The following is a 16,455-nucleotide window of genomic DNA, read 5'->3' on the forward strand; positions in this document are numbered from 1 at the left end:
TTTGGGACTATCCACCTCAGCCAAAATATTCTCATCCAAAAAGAATTAAAAATAAATATCATTTGGAAGATAATTAACTACTATATAAAAGGGACTAAATTCAAGGCTTTTGGGACTATCCACCTCAGCCAAAATATTCTCATCCAAAAAGAATTAGAAATAAATATCATTTGGAAGATAATTAACTAACATACAACTTTTGATATTTCTAAAAATTTCAAATTTGTAACTGCTAATTTATTAATAGAATCATATATCTATATTGAATTATATCCTATTTTTAATCGTAAGACTTCAAAGGTAAATAAATTATTAATTTATAATATATATAGTTTATAACTTTATATTGTAGTTATAAATAAAGAGAAAATAACCGGGGAGGGTAAAGAAGCTCATGTAAAATTATGTAATTAAAATGGTAAAATGGTGAGTATGATGAGGTGAATCTAAGAAAATTTATTGTACAAATTATGGTGCTTTCTTCGTCCACTATAATGATTTAAAATAAAATATATATTCACATAAATAAGTCAATATTTGTTGTTTTTTTTTGGTAATCATTTAGAAGATAATTAACTAACATACAACTTTTGATATTTCTAGAAATTTCAAATTTGTAACTGCTAATTTATTAATAGAATCATATATCTATATTGAATTATATCATATTTTTAATCGTAAGACTTCAAAGGTAAATAAATTATTAATTTATAATATATATAGTTTATAACTTTATATTGTAGTTATAAATAAAGAGAAAATAACCAGGGAGGGTAAAGAAGCTCATGTAAAATTATGTAATTAAAATGGTAAAATGGTGAGTATGATGAGGTGAATCTAAGAAAATTTGTTGTACAAATTATGGTACTTTCTTCGTCCACTATAATGATTTAAAATAAAATATATATTCACATAAATAAGTCAATATTTGTTGTTTTTTTTTTGGTAATCATTTAGAAGATAATTAACTAACATACAACTTTTGATATTTCTAGAAATTTCAAATTTGTAACTGCTAATTTATTAATAGAATCATATATCTATATTGAATTATATCCTATTTTTAATCGTAAGACTTCAAAGGTAAATAAATTATTAATTTATAATATATATAGTTTATAACTTTGTATTGTAGTTATAAATAAAGAGAAAATAACCAGGGAGGGTAAAGAAGCTCATGTAAAATTATGTAATTAAAATGGTAAAATGATGAGTATGATGAGGTGAATCTAAGAAAATTTGTTGTACAAATTATGGTGCTTTCTTCGTCCACTATAATGATTTAAAATAAAATATATATTCACATAAATAAGTCAATATTTGTTGTTTTTTTTTAGGTAAGATGTTAAGATTATCATTTTCTGAAAGGTTACACTGTTGTTTTTAAACAACTTATTACAACAAGAAAATAAAAACAACCAACAACAACTCAAGGTAAAAAAAAACCTTAAGGAGGTTTTATACAAGAAAGATAAAAAGAAGTAGAGAAGAGGAGAAAGAAGAACTTCCCGGGTAAGAGAGAAGATGGTCACATATCATACGGTCGAGAGAGGCAAGGATGACTGATGAAGGTGAGGAGACAGCTGTGAACACACGAGCATTACACTCTTTCCACAGCAGGTAAATGGCTGACTGAAAGTAGAGCTTGATGACTGGAGTAGCATGTGCATCTGCGTTGACGCGAAGTTGATTGATCCAGGCTGCAACAGAGTGTAGATCAGCCGGAAGAGAAATCCAAACTTCAGCAGCCAAAGACTCCCATATCAAGCGAGGAAAGAGCACTCAAAGAAGAGATGATGGTGAGTTTCTATTTCCATATTACAAAGGATGTACGTTCCGGAGACATTTAACCCCCAATGCCTCAAGCGATCTTTGGTTGGCAGTCTTCTCCACAAAGCCAACCATGATATAAACGCATTACGTGGAATATGTTCCTTAAACCAAATAGTCTTGTGCCAATATTTATTGTTGATAGTGTTTATATTCTTTTCGGACATTAGTATCCATATTTTTTAGTAAACTGATCCAAAGAGATTAGTTTGTGGAGATAACCAAACGAGGATTATAGTGTTTACTTTGAAAAAAGTAATAGGTTGAATGATAGATGGCGTGCATGTTTTTTCACATGGAAATCTGCACATATATTAAAATTGTAAGATTTGAATCATAGAGAAAATATAGTGTATATGACTGAAGTTGGTCCACAAACTAATCTCTTTGGATCAGTTTACTAAAAAATATGGATACTAATGTCCGAAAAGAATATAAACACTATCAACAATAAATATTGGCACAAGACTATTTGGTTTAAGGAACATATTCCACGTAATGCGTTTATACATAGATGTGAATCTTATATGAATAGAGTTCTCCATTGGTTATAGCAGTGTTATAAACTTCGTGTGTAAAGGAGAAAAAATGTTATATAAGTGAAAACAAAAATTATGATATTTTTTTCTTGTGCCTATAGGCTCTTCGCAATTTGAAGAAGAAATAACATATTGTGTGAAAATCTTTGGCTCGGTCAAATTGTATCCAGTTGTTTATAAAACTGTTGTTATCTGATTCATGTAATTTTTCAGTGTTGATTTAAAAGCCCAAAATACCCATCTATACTGATTTTTTGATATTTTTTCTGTGATTTGAATTTAAAAAGAGATAAAACTTTCGATAAGTTATGTAAACTCAGAACAAGTATTTAGCTTTAGAAAGCATTTACATGTTTCAAACTTATAATATATACATATATAATGTTTAAAATTATGCATATAAAACCTGTGTAAAATATGCCTAAATATGTTTCTCTTCTTTAATGTGTTAATCGTACTATATATAACATTATTTTAAAATTTCAAAAAGTTTATGTCACATACAAAAAACCATCAATAAAAATATAATTCTCCATCTACAACAAGAAAAATGAAAAATTATAAACATATAAATTTAAATTAAGAAAAACTAACACTGGAAAAACAAGAAGTTAATGTAAAAGAAAAAAGCCTATTATAAATAGAATAAATTTATAAGACACAATCCGCGCGAAGCGCGGAAAAAATGTCTAGTGACTCATAATTCTTTTAGTTTTTGAGTACGAAATAAAGGCTATCTCCAACAAATTCTGTGCGAAAATGACTCTTTTTAGATTTCCACTAAACATGTTTATTTTTTCTAATGTACCAGCTGATCTGCTGATGAACATTGTTATGCGTCTATGCCAGTGAATATAACATTTGTGAAAATTTACTGACACGACATGATGTTAATGATGATGACATCCGAACCAAATCAAATCTCAATAATCGTCAATGAAAAAGATATGGATGATAGAAAAGAGAACCAACTACTTTCAAAAAATGAATGGTATTCTGATTCTTTAAGTCTAAAAAGTATTCTGATTCTTCTTTTCTCACAGTCAAACCTTTTTTATATCCAAAAGAGCTGATATATATAGATGTAACATATAGTGGAAAATTTCCTATTTTGGATTGTTAAGAAAAATAAATTTGAAGTTACATTTCTAAATTAAATAAAAAAGTCATGGACAACTTGCCCAAACCTTTTTTTTTTTTGCCCATACCAGAAAGCATAAGCATCAGTTCAAAGGACCATTTTTTTAGAATGTGCAGGAACCAAATGACTTCATGCGTATTTTTACATAGTTTAGGCCCAATTAAGAAAACTAAAATGATACAAATGACCGAGAGCATATATATGAGCTTAATAAACCTCTAAAATTTCCATACAATGTGTTGAATATTTCCTGTTACCAAAACCCGTACATGTTTTAAGACTATATAATTATAAACTATATATATATATATATATATTAACACATTGTTTATCCAATCCTAAAAACAGAAACACACCTGGTTAACTTTTTTTCTTTTACATCAATTCTGACATATTTGTATCTCTTTATTTCATGGTCGAATCGTTTTGACTATATCACATACTAGCATACATTTTAAAAATCAATATCATTTTAAGGACCAGCTCAATGATGAGAAATTATCGTTCTTTGAACCTATTTCATTCAATTCGTGATTCCATTTCTCTTAATACTTTCCTCGACTCTTGATTTTTCAAATTATTTAATTATGATCATCACATATATTTGTATATAATATAAGATTTGAACAGTTTTTGGTCTTACGCCTATAATATTTATTCACTTGTATAATGCCTCTAACATATCGCACTGCCCAATATGGTAAACATACACTAGCAAACTAAAGTAAAGTCTATTTTCCTGACCTTTCGAGCCATTATGTCTTTCTTAAACGTCATTGATCCTAACTCGGTAAGATATATCTATGTAGCAAATTCTTCGAACTGGTTCTTCTGAAACTCCACATTAAAGAGCTCGGAAGAAAAAGCATGCCACTCTTGTGGACTGGCAACCATTCAAACTATGTATGTCGAGATTTTAACTAAGTATGAACAATCTAACTATGGCTTAGCAGATTCTGCATCGCTCATACTAGGCTCTCCTATAGACGAAGCGCCCACAAGTCCTTTTGGATTCCATCTAGCTCACCGTCTTGGAACTCTAAAATCCAGCCAGCTCTACTAGTCTATATAGTACATTAGAAACCATTTCCTGTTAGTGGTAATATATCTAACCGTCTATATAAATCATACATCATAGTATTCAAACTTAGCTAATGTTTTATTCAAATCCATTTTTAAAACAAACTAAAACATTGATAAAAAAAAAGAAAAAAACAAACTAAAACACAACTATTTTAAGTTGATTGAGGCAACCGCGTCTAAATTCACATTTATCCATCGACCTAAAGAAAAGTAAATTCGTACATGTTTGATTAAAACAGCTGTTTGTTTCGACAAAGTAAAGTTTATACAATGTGGATACCCTTATACCCACCAACGGAATACGATATATAATTGTGTGAATGAACCGACAACGAACAATATGATTATCTTAATGACCAGAAAATGGTCCATTAAAGGGAACATATTCCAGTGATGGAGAATACAAAGTTGACCATATCTAGCCCATGCAGAAAGAAGAGATCATTTTAGAAATCAATAAGCATATATTCCTCCTTACGGGTTATAAAAAGATAGCAGAGTCATGTGTGGAATGAGTACAAACATATAGAGAGTGGTAAATGTATAACGAGGAAGAGAGGTCTAGCATGGCGAAAAGAGTCGTGTTTAGTAGCCAAGGATGACTTGCCTGCTCTTGTTCACCTCCACGATTCAACTTTATACGTTGAAGGGTTTTGGATTATTGTGCATTCAACATGTATAATAATTTGAAATCATGTTGAATCTTTGTGGGTTAGGTTTCAGGCAGTCTCCTTGGCTATTTTGACATACTTTTTTCATCCATGTTATACCTGTTATTCTTTCTATATTTTAGAGTCCATATAATTTTATTATTAAATTACTAAAAATCAATCGTTTGATCAATCTCATGAAGCGTTATTCAAAATGCATTATTTGCTACAAATATATGGTGGTGAGTGTGTATGCATTGTTTAGAAGGAGATGTCAAAGATGAATAGGAGAATTCTATTTGGTAGCCAAGGATGACTTGCCTACTTCTTTGCGAAGGAAAATGGTCACGGTGTCATGTTTGAAAGTGAATATATATTTATAAGAGTATATCAATTAGTGACCATTTTGCGTATAAAAAGATATTAGGCAGTCTCCTTGGCTATCCTTATATGTTCTTCTTTCTCATCTCAGACATTTTACCTTCATCCGTATAAGAAGATACGACTGAAATTTCACGGAAAGGTAACGCATGATGCTGACATTATATGCTTAGATTTTGTTTATACATCATATATAACGTAATACACCATGCACACTCTTACCCACACACACACACACACATTACTAAGTATTATTCAAAATATTATTGAAATAAAGCTTTTTAGATATATGAAATTGGTTTATAAGGTCAACATGGAATAGAAATTCAAGTGATGACTACAGAATTTAACATTAGTTAGACGTTGACCTAAAAACAACTTATGCTTACCAAAAATATATTGCATTGTCTTTTTTTTTTAAACTAACTATTGAGATAGTTAAAGCTACCTAATGAATGATTTTCAATCATTTTTTCTTTACTTTCCTCTTCGAAGAATGAAAGATTTACAGCCATGAAAGATTTTCAAACAATTTTTCTTCTTCTATCAATCATCTAGTCTCATTCTTGTTACATGGTATTTTGTAATAAAGAAAAACATGTTTGTTCGATCTTAATTGCATGTATGTGGTACCAAAAATTTAGTGTGTTACTGTTGGTGTACCATTCTAACTTCCAGTTTATATGTCAAGCAAAATAATATTAAAAATTGTGTTAAAATAGAGAGATAATCTGAAAAGTACTCTACTAATAGTTTAAATGTTTAAAATTATGCCTTTTATTTTTTGAAATCTACATTTTATCATATGTGAAAAAAAAATTTATCCAGATTAATATATTAAAATTTACTAAATCCCATGAATTATGATTGGAAATAGACTACTTGAATGTTAGTGTGGTAAGACACTGAGTTCAGGTACCAATATTCCAGAAGGGTTTGGAACTGGAAATGTAAGTGTTACAGAACGTCGAACCTGCTATATTAATTTCTTTTAGTAGATTTTAAGTCGATTTATGCAGGATAGATATATATTTGATTATATTCAACTATTCAATTAACTCAGATCTCGTTTTGCTCCATCATATCGAAACCATAATCATGAAATCAACGTTTGTTGTTCAAGAACTGAGAGAACAACGTCTAACACATCATTTTATAGTGAGTTATCATCACCGCAAGTTGTTTTTTTTTTTTGATAAAAAAATCACCGCATACATCACCGCAAGTTGTTCTCTCAGTTATTCTCTCACCGCAAGTTGTTCTCTCAGTTATATGTATATTCACAGAAAACAAGCTGAAACAAGCTGATTCATATTAAAATTTTATGTGTGTATTTTTCCAATTTTTTCCTAAAATACATGTTGGAGGAAGATATTAGATTAAGTCTATTGGGTAATTGAGCTATGAATGAGTGAAGGCCCATGTCTATGATGGACGTGTTCACTGCCATATTTGCTTATTGGAATATCTTAACATTATCGAGAGATCATTCACCCATTCATAATTCGTCACGTGTATAGATATAATTGGAAAAGCGTCGGCAGATCTTCTCCGACAAACCTCATACGTATATATCATTTCCTCGTTAATCCCGAGTCTGATTCTCCTCAGACCAAACAACAACAAGTTTTTCTTCTTTCTTAGATCAACATGAGCTACGAGAAGGTTCCGCCTGAAACGTATCCTCCTCCAGGTTTGTAATATCCTTATGATCCCTCATCCCTTCTGTGATTTTGTTGCGTTAGAAGAACGAAACCTTTTGATCCACTCTATATCTTCTCGTGTTGATCAAAATCGGTTAGGTTACCAATCTCAGTATCCTCCACCGCCGGGTTATCCATCAGCACCTCCGCCTCCCGTATATCCTCCGTCGCATCATCACGAAGGATATCCTCAACACCCACACGGATATCCATCGTATCCACCACCAAAACCGCCTTCACGTCCTCCTTACGAAGCCGGATATCAGGAGTACTTCTCCGGAGGCTTTCCTCCTCCTCCACCTCCGCCGCAGCAATACAATCAATGCCATCATGATCATCACTATTACCAGGACTCGAACTCTGGTTGCACCTCTTTCCTACGTGGCTGGTTCGTCCCTTTGATCTCCTTCTTTTTTCATCCACCCTGATTTTTTTTCTTAGATCACCGTTTCGTTACTTACTATAAGTCTTTTAGGAGTGATTCTAGTGATTAGATTCATGCGTTTTACGTGTTAACATCTCTTCTTGAACTAAATGCGCATTACCATAAGATCCCTTTGATGTGTTTAGAGTTTGTACCTGTGATATTGCTTTGCTGCTATTTTAGTGTCTTTTAAAAAGACATCAGTTAAAAACACTGTGGAACTGTTTCGTTTCCGTCGGTCGTTAGGACAACATTTTCTTTTGTTAAACAAAGTCAACACCATCTTCTTAATTATATGATTATATCCTTTTTGTTGTTCTATCTGGCTGTAAGAAGTAATGCAGCTTCTTCACTTGTTATTTTACATTTTATGTCTCGTTTCAGTGACTCGATTAACCAACTCGTTTTTGTTTGTTGTGGGTGTGTGCAGTTTCGCTGCTCTCTGTTGCTGCTGCCTGTTAGACGATATCTTCGTCTAAGACTGGAGAGTTATTCATAAAAACTTAAATGATTTGGTGTATGTTTTTTTCTCTGAAGTTGTCATTGTGTACTTAAAAGATTACTGCATTGGGTGTTGGAATGAACTTACAAAGCCATGGTACCAAGACCATAGGCTAATGGAATTCATTTATAGTTTGTATGCTTTATTTGAAGACAAGCAGCTTGAGTATTGATAAACTTTAGTCTACATCATAAAATGTTTAAAAATTTAGCAAATAATATAATCGTAATCAGGTGATCACCTATACTATTCTCTTATTAGTACAAATTGGTCATTCTGAACCATAATTACTTGAGACTATTTGTATTATGTACACATTTCTTCTTCTCTATTTGTATATTCCTAGCAAGGTAAAACTATTTTAATTTAAACTAGCAAACTTATCAAAGAAAAAAGGTAAACCTAATTGGAAGGTGGCAAATTTGTGATTTTAAAGTTCTGTATTCCATGGTGCAGCCATGGGTTCAATGAACCGATTAATTAAAGGGAAAATTACCAAAACAGAACAAAAATTCAGCATGGTTGTCATTTTGGTATAAAAAAAATTTATCTATTATTTCTCTTTTTTTACCCTTTCAAATTCTAAAAGTTAATGAAATAAATAGTTTTATGAATCAAAAAAATTGTAAGAAATAGAAACAATTGATAAAACACTCATATACACAAATTGATATTTTCTTAGGGTTGAAAAACTTGAAAATTTAAATTTCAAAATTACGTTCTACTAAAAGTAGAATTCATCTTCTACGAAAAATGGGTTAGTAGAAAGTGAATTCTAGATTAAACAAGTTCATTTATTTTTTTAGAACGAACAATCTACTCTTACTTAAAATTCTAAATAGGGGAATGTGAATTCTACTAATTGCAAAGATAACAACTTTTCTATCGAATGCAGCTTCTATTTTTATTATGTATTTTACAACTCCGGGAATATGAAATCTAGGCATTACTGTGGCGATTACATGAGCTAGAATCTGCTTATAGGATTTTTTGTATTCGTTCTACGCAGTGTAGAAAGTACCTTTTACGGATAAGAAAACCTGATTTTTGCAAAAATTTAGGAAATTCCAGTTAAAAATATATTTTTAAAATATTTGAAATATTATAACTTCCTAAAACGTGTATATTTTGGTCACAAAAATAATCTAAAATATTTGTAATCTCTATGCTTGCCTAAAACGTTACAAACATATATTTTTGATTTTTTTATATGTTTACAAACATATATCGATTAAAATTATATACATATGTTTATTTTTATTTTTATTAATATATTTATTTATAGAATTATTTGAAATTCAATTGTGTATATCACGGGAATATATAAATGTTATTGTCCATGCTATGCATGAGAATATTTTATTGAATTTAAGTATATAAGTATCGTAATAGTACTAGTATATAAGTGTTACTTATTATAACTGCTTAAAGTATAAAATTATTTATCAAATATGATTAAACATTTAAAATATTTAATAAAATATTAATATATTTAAATAATTTATAAAAATAGTTAACATACACTAAAAGTTGTTTAATATCGACTAAAAGTTATTTTGGAAATTTCTGTTTGTGAATTTAAATGTACAATTTATAAAAAAAATATTACATTTTTTGTTAATATAATTATTTTGAATATATTTGTTTATATCAATTTTTTCATATTAATATAAACGTTATATACATTATTTTTATTAATATATTTTAAAATGTTGACTTATATATATAATTAAATTTTTATTTTTAATTCGTTTTTTAATATTTTAATACTTTTAAAATATATTTATTTGATAAATTTGATTAATCAAAGGTTAGTTTTGGGTTTATGAAAAATATTATATTAAAAGAACAATTTAATGATGGTATTATACCGAAAAAACGACGATGTTGAATTTTTGTTTTGTTTTGACAATTTTCCCGTTAATTAAATTACTGCACTTGATCGTCCAATTCCAAAACGAATAAAAAAGATCAATAACCGATTCTGCTAGGCCAAGTGAAAGCAAAATCTAAGCCCAATAAGATTCAAATCATGCATCGTCATATCCATGTCTGGAATATCTATCTACTAGAGATTTTCCGGCGCGTAGCGCCGGGTTCGGATATTTGATTCAGTTTTCAAAATCTTGTGTTCTGGTATTTAGTTAATAGGAGTGTATGTAGTTGAGTGTAGTTGAAAGGTTCCTCATGTTTAAAAAGTGTTTAAATTGGTATGTTCTGATAAGATGACTATAGCTTGTGAGTTATCTTACACTTATCCAGCGTGGCTACTCTCTTTAATTTCTGTTTCTCCATTCGCAAAGCCCTGCTTGCCCTTGTGGGAACTGAAAGTCAAGTTAATAAAGCGTGGTTTATTACAGAATCATGTTTAAGATCAGGAATGAGTTGTGCAGTTACTACCTCGTTCAAGGTCACCAACACCAGTGTTGTGCATGACTTATAATATTGGCAGTCTGTAAGTATTCTATCTACAGGAATTGTGCATGACTTATAATATGCATCAAAGTGTTGCTAATTGACGTCTTGTGGCAAATAGATTTAATCATCTTGGGTTTGCCTCCCTTCCTATCATCAATAATCAGTGTTCTTATCTTCTCTGGTTCTGAGTTAGGTCTTATACTCTTAGGATATGATTATTCTCTATTATCATTAATGAATGTTTTCTATGTATTTCGATGGAATACTTTTGATCAGTCTGATAATTTTAACTCTGTTTTAAAAATTAATAATTTAAATATTGGATCCTTTCAATTCGCAAACTGCAACAAATAATCTTACTGAGACCATGGAGTTTCAGGACAATGCACATAATCAAGGTGAGAGATAAATTATTACACGCTACGAAAACACATCCGTAAATTTAATATTTTTAAAATTTTAATCTCGTACTATACATATTATAGATTGACAAAATCGAACGAACCAAACGAAGACTTGGAAATTGTCAATGAGCAAAAGATCTTATTTGATAAAAACAAACACACAACCACGTGACAGAGTTTCTTTAAAAGAAAGGGATAGGAGCGAAGCTCAGTTTGATTAAACATTAATTGAAATATAAAACGTGGTTGCTCGGGCTCTAGAGTAGGGATTATTCCACACGTGCTTTCTTCGGGGCACTCTCCTCCAGATCAGTTTTCCCTTCTGCTGCTTCACGACGCACTGCAAGTGAACCCTCAGACGTGGTCGCCTGATCTGCAACGTTGATCGTGATTTCATCTATGGGATCAGAGACAGGTGCTACGGTCTGAGGAACTGCTGGCTCATGAACATCTACACCTTCCTGTCAACATTACATAAAATGTGATCAGATATTTATACGACCAGCAAATTGACAATAGAAGGGATCAGCTTTCACCTCAAAGGTTGGGAGGGGTGCAAGCTCTCGTGCTGGGAATATGCGGGAAATTGTGAAGGTTTGGTGGTTTGCAGTGAAATTGAAGTCTGTTAGCCTGAGCTGGAAGGTATAGGTGTTCCCAACAATACCAGCGAGAGCTTGAGGAAGGTCAGTGTCCACCTGAGCATTGATTCCAATCCCCTGCAAAGCATCCAAAACTATCAGATATGGATAGAATTACATAGGTAACAATGGACGCTGGAACTTGGAGGATATAGTTCCTACCACAATCTGTGCAGCCTCAGAAGCCAGAACATTAGTCAGTTTAGCAACCTCTGTATCAAAGCCAACGAAAGCCGCTGAGCCTGTGTTGTCTGACACAGAAAGAACCACTCTATACCTGTCATACAGAAATGAATATTAGGTTATGATTCCAGCAAGCAACAATCATAAAAGTTAAAATAATTACCTGAGTTTAGCCACGGCATTGGTTACATTGCACGAGGCACATGTGAACGACGATTCCTCGCGGATGAGTTTCTTTGAACAAACGGCGCAGCCAATATAACACCAACCCTCAGATTGCTGAGAAACTCGATGATCTGTCAAGGTAAGAGAAACTCACAAACATTAACTTGTCCAAAGTAACTATTCAAAATGTTACACAATTGCTTATCTGAATTGTCCGTAGATTACTCAAGCTTATCCTATGAATGGTGTAATTTAGAATGTACCATTATTTACCTGAGGATCACCGGAGATAACAAATTGGGTAAGCTCAGCAACAGTGAGAAGTTCAATCTTTTCAGCGTGAACAACCTTTGATGAAGACCCTGACTGTTCTGTCCCAACATCTGGCAATCTGCAAGGCAATTAAATTACAAATGCAGTAAACGGCATGGAATTCAGACAGTCAATATATCGAGGACAGAATAAAAAAATTAAAGAACTCGCCTGTCAAACTCATCTTTTCCTACTACGGTCTCAGAGTCGAAGTAAACACGTGTAGCAGAAGTACCATTCAAATATAACTTGCCTGTCAAAACGGTGTGGAGTTATGTAAAAATTGCTAACCAAACGTGACCATGGGAATATCATCGACGAATGAAATAACAGCCAAAACAAATGCTCTCTTACCCGAAACATTCTTAGGATTGATGCCTGTGACAAGAACAATTCTTGGCTCCCTTGCGTATAAATCCAGCTTGCTATGAAATGCCAGAGCCAGAGAATCAAACAGGCTAACACAAACATTCACATCACTGCATATATAAGCGTAACAGAGTCAGAAATGGGTACGCTAATCAACTTGACTATAACTAAGGGATAACAGACAACCCAAAGTACCTTTCCAGACGCAAGGTAAGCATCACACGCTGAGCCCCGGGTATATGATCGGTTATTGTGCTCCTAATTGCACGGATCTCCCCCATTACGTCTGAGACATTATCGCATGAGATCACGTTAGTTCGTGATATGAGAAAACCAACATAAAAATCAATTCTGAAATAAATACCAGGGAGTTGTTTGCCAGTGTTTGCTAACTCAATTAGCTGTTCATACGGTCGGAAACGGAAGTGTTCGGTCGGTATGATCCTAACAGTGGTTGCTAGCTTTTCAAAAGCGGTTCCATCATTGAAACGAATGGATACAGGCCCGTCGGTCAACCTGAATTTGGGGTTGCTGCGTGTGACATCAAACCCGCTCAAAGTGTAAACAGATCCTTGTTAAACGTCCTCTAAACGTAAGCTGTCGAGTCGCAGAAATGGAACCTTGTACCACCGTAGACTGTTCATGTAGAGGGAAAAACACAAATAAGGAAATCAAAAGAACCGAAATTGCAAAGAAATAGAAACATAGAAAAAGGAAAATCAAAAATAGAAATTCAAAACTCGGGAAAACGCAAATAAGGAAATCAAAAGAACCAAAATTGCAAAGAAATATAAACGAAGAAAAAGGAAAATCAAAATTAAAAATTCAAAACTCGAAATTTACGCAAATTTAAAAAAATGATTCTTACATGCTCATCAATCAGTAACATCTCAACACTCATCAAAGCCCCCCCTTTGTTGATGTTTTTCGCTTCCCAGAACCTCAACAGACGGACCTCCGCCGTGTTAGAACAACGGCCAGCTCTCAAGTTGTCAAGGAAAGTGTATGAATTCGCCATCGGAATCTTTTCCTTGGAAAGTGTGTGCTTTTGGACCTCGGGTGAGCTGGACTTTGCATGCTAGAACGTTCCGATTTTTATAGATGTAGATTCAAGGGGTTACAGTGTAAGCGAAGAGATAGATCGAAATCTTAATGTGGGAGTCGTGGACTAATGAAGAGGGAACCCAAAATAAATGACGGCTTTAAGAAATTGCGAGACGTTACGGTTAGCAAAAGGGCTTCGTGTTCACTCTGACTGCGTCGTACCCTCGGCGAAGAACCAGAGCACGAAGAAGAAGGAAGAACCCTAACTCATGTGGGCCGTATCGTGAAACCCATCCCATACAACACTAAACAGCACAGCCCAAGCCCATACGGTTTTTTTAAGATAGAACGCGTAAACATCACGGACAAACGGCAGGTCGACACGTGTCGAAAAAACCCCCGCTCTTCCTGAGGACGTGGACGCAGGAGGAGAGAGGCAAGTCAACTTTATTATATAAGATACCACTGATGCGTCATCTAAGACCCAAAGCATGCGTCATCGTATCACATGTCTTATCTAGACTCATACTTTTTTGATATTACATGTTTCTTTTTGCTATTTTCTTATTTTTTAATTCTTTAAATATTTAATTTTAATGGAATTATATCTTTATAGTTATATACTCTTTAAATTATATCTTTCATTGACTAATTTGGATCTGGTTTTATATTTTTCTTTTATTTGCTATCTTTTCCTTTTTACTGTTTTATTATTTTGCATTTTAAATACAATTATATACTTTTAACAATTACATTTTATTTACTTATTTGTATAACTTTCTTTTCCACTTTTTAATAATTTTTAAATTTTGTAATCTATTTTACTTTTTTCCTATATAAACTTTCAGTTTAGTTAAAAAAATCTTTACAGATAAAATTATTTTAAAACGATAATATTATTTTAAAATAATGTCCAAATGATAATATTATATATTGTATGTAACGGTTGATTCCGTACGACTTTACTTCTGATCATGATTCATGAACGGAACTAGTAGAAAGCACAAGTTGACAAACTAATTAATGGGAATAATTTGTTTTCATATATTTTGAATTTGCTATTTTCTTAATTTAATCGTTTTCAAACTTGTCATTATAATGGAAATATATCATTTTTAGTTGTATACTCTAAAGTATATACTTTATTGTTATCTATATTTTTTTTTTGGTGCATGCTGTTTGTTATCTATAGTTTTCATATTTTTCCTAAATTTACTATCCTTTTTCTTTTAGGGAAATTGCACCCAGTGACTAAGAAAAAAAAACAAAATTAACTAAACAACCAAAATCACACTCTCTCTCCCCTTTTATCTTCCTATCTCTCTCTACTCTCTCTCCAGAAAACTAATTTTGTTTATTTTCTTAGTTATTTCACAAATAACCCCTTTCTTTTATACTGACTTCCAAATTTTCGTCGCAGTTTACAAAAAAAAATAGTCGTAGTAAAATGTATCCTTTTATTCTATATTTTGTTTACTTATGTTCTATTGTTTGTCTTCTTCATTTACTTTTTTCGTTTTAAATGTCAAATCATACAATCTAATTTCTTTTTCTTTTTTATAGTTTTCTATTTGGTTGAGAAAGATCTACTCATGTTTAAATCTATTAAAAATAGTTTAAATGATATAAACTATTTGTTTGAAAACGTTCAAAGAAACAAAATAATAATAATAGTATGTATGTATGTAACGCTTGTTTTCGTACGACTTTACTTGTGGGTTATGATTCATGAACGGAATTAGTAAAAAGCACAAATTGACAAACTAATTGGAAGAATCCATTAACCAAAGTGCGTAAAGGAAGGAAAGAAGGAGTCTGTTATTAGGTTTAAAGGAAGGACATGCATGGGTGCCACTTGTCCATGCATCTTCTTCAACAAAATACGTATTCAACTTCAGCTACGTACTGCTTCTTTCCCCTACTGACTACTATCCCCAACAAAATATCCGTATGTATTCAAAATCCCACAAAAACTCGTATAGTAATATATATATATATATATATATATATATATATATATATATATATATATATATATATATATATATCCGTGTATTCAATATATTACTATACGTACACACAAAAACTCGTATATATACTTATGTATATTCAATTTATTAATCAATTTGATAAATATAAGAATAATATTAATCAATCATTTTACCAAAAAAAATATTAATCAATCAATTTTGAAAAAAAAATAGTTTCTTAAAATAAGCTAAACAATCAATATCAATGTTAATTTCTTTAACAAATCCTACTTATTGTAACAAATATTTTTGTAACAAATACAACTTACCTATTTAATAATCTGAAATGATACATAAACTGAATGATAGTAGTAATATCTTACAATTTGTCGTAATCGATAGCATACAAATACTAACATATTAACGGATGTGTTTGAACTAATATGATATTTTCGTAAATTGTTGCCGATATTTTTATATGAGTTGTACAAACTCAGCAATTTATGCTTTTGTCGTTAATCGCAAATCATAATAGCGATTCATTCCTTTCCGAAATTGTAGGTGTTCGAACTGATGTAAAAAAAATTCGGAGACCACGGAAAGTTAGAAATGCGCCGTCAATTTTTTTTCCGTTTTATTAGTTTTTATGTTTTTGTAAACTAAATTAATACCGGTTTTAACTTTTATTTTGGGAATTCG

At 31.6% G+C, this 16,455-nt stretch overlaps 1 protein-coding gene and 1 long non-coding RNA gene across 3 annotated transcripts; one reads left to right on the forward strand and one right to left on the reverse strand.

Moving 5' to 3' along the window:
• Positions 1–5,748: 5,748 nt before the first annotated feature.
• LOC103875272 (cysteine-rich and transmembrane domain-containing protein WIH2) lies at positions 5,749–8,497 on the forward strand. Its single transcript, XM_009153772.3, has 4 exons — positions 5,749–5,766; positions 7,145–7,317; positions 7,427–7,715; positions 8,182–8,497. Exons 2-4 carry the CDS (start codon positions 7,275–7,277, stop codon positions 8,228–8,230), a joined length of 381 nt encoding a protein of 126 aa, XP_009152020.1. The 5' UTR covers positions 5,749–5,766; positions 7,145–7,274; the 3' UTR covers positions 8,231–8,497.
• Positions 8,498–11,627: 3,130 nt separating this feature from the next.
• LOC117126007 lies at positions 11,628–12,811 on the reverse strand. 2 transcript variants are annotated; one of them, XR_004448529.1, is made up of 3 exons: positions 12,060–12,811; positions 11,876–11,990; positions 11,628–11,791 (listed from the first exon to the last, which is right to left on the reverse strand). It is a non-coding gene; the product is annotated as an uncharacterized LOC117126007 (long non-coding RNA). The 2 variants fall into 2 exon arrangements; XR_004448528.1 differs by having other exon boundaries at positions 11,876–12,811.
• Between the last annotated feature and the right edge of the window lie 3,644 nt (positions 12,812–16,455).

Source organism: Brassica rapa, chromosome A06 (genome assembly GCF_000309985.2).
Source record: "Brassica rapa cultivar Chiifu-401-42 chromosome A06, CAAS_Brap_v3.01, whole genome shotgun sequence".
Classification (NCBI taxonomy): domain Eukaryota; kingdom Viridiplantae; phylum Streptophyta; class Magnoliopsida; order Brassicales; family Brassicaceae; genus Brassica; species Brassica rapa.

Bases quoted from the DNA above. Each gene is read 5' to 3' on its own strand.
- LOC103875272 (XM_009153772.3), top strand. From the start codon at position 7,275: ATGAGCTACGAGAAGGTTCCGCCTGAAACGTATCCTCCTCCAG. The intron at 7,318-7,426 runs GTTTGTAATATC...AAAATCGGTTAG, and splicing joins TGAAACGTATCCTCCTCCAG to GTTACCAATCTCAGTATCCT. The intron at 7,716-8,181 runs GTTCGTCCCTTT...GGGTGTGTGCAG, and splicing joins ACCTCTTTCCTACGTGGCTG to TTTCGCTGCTCTCTGTTGCT.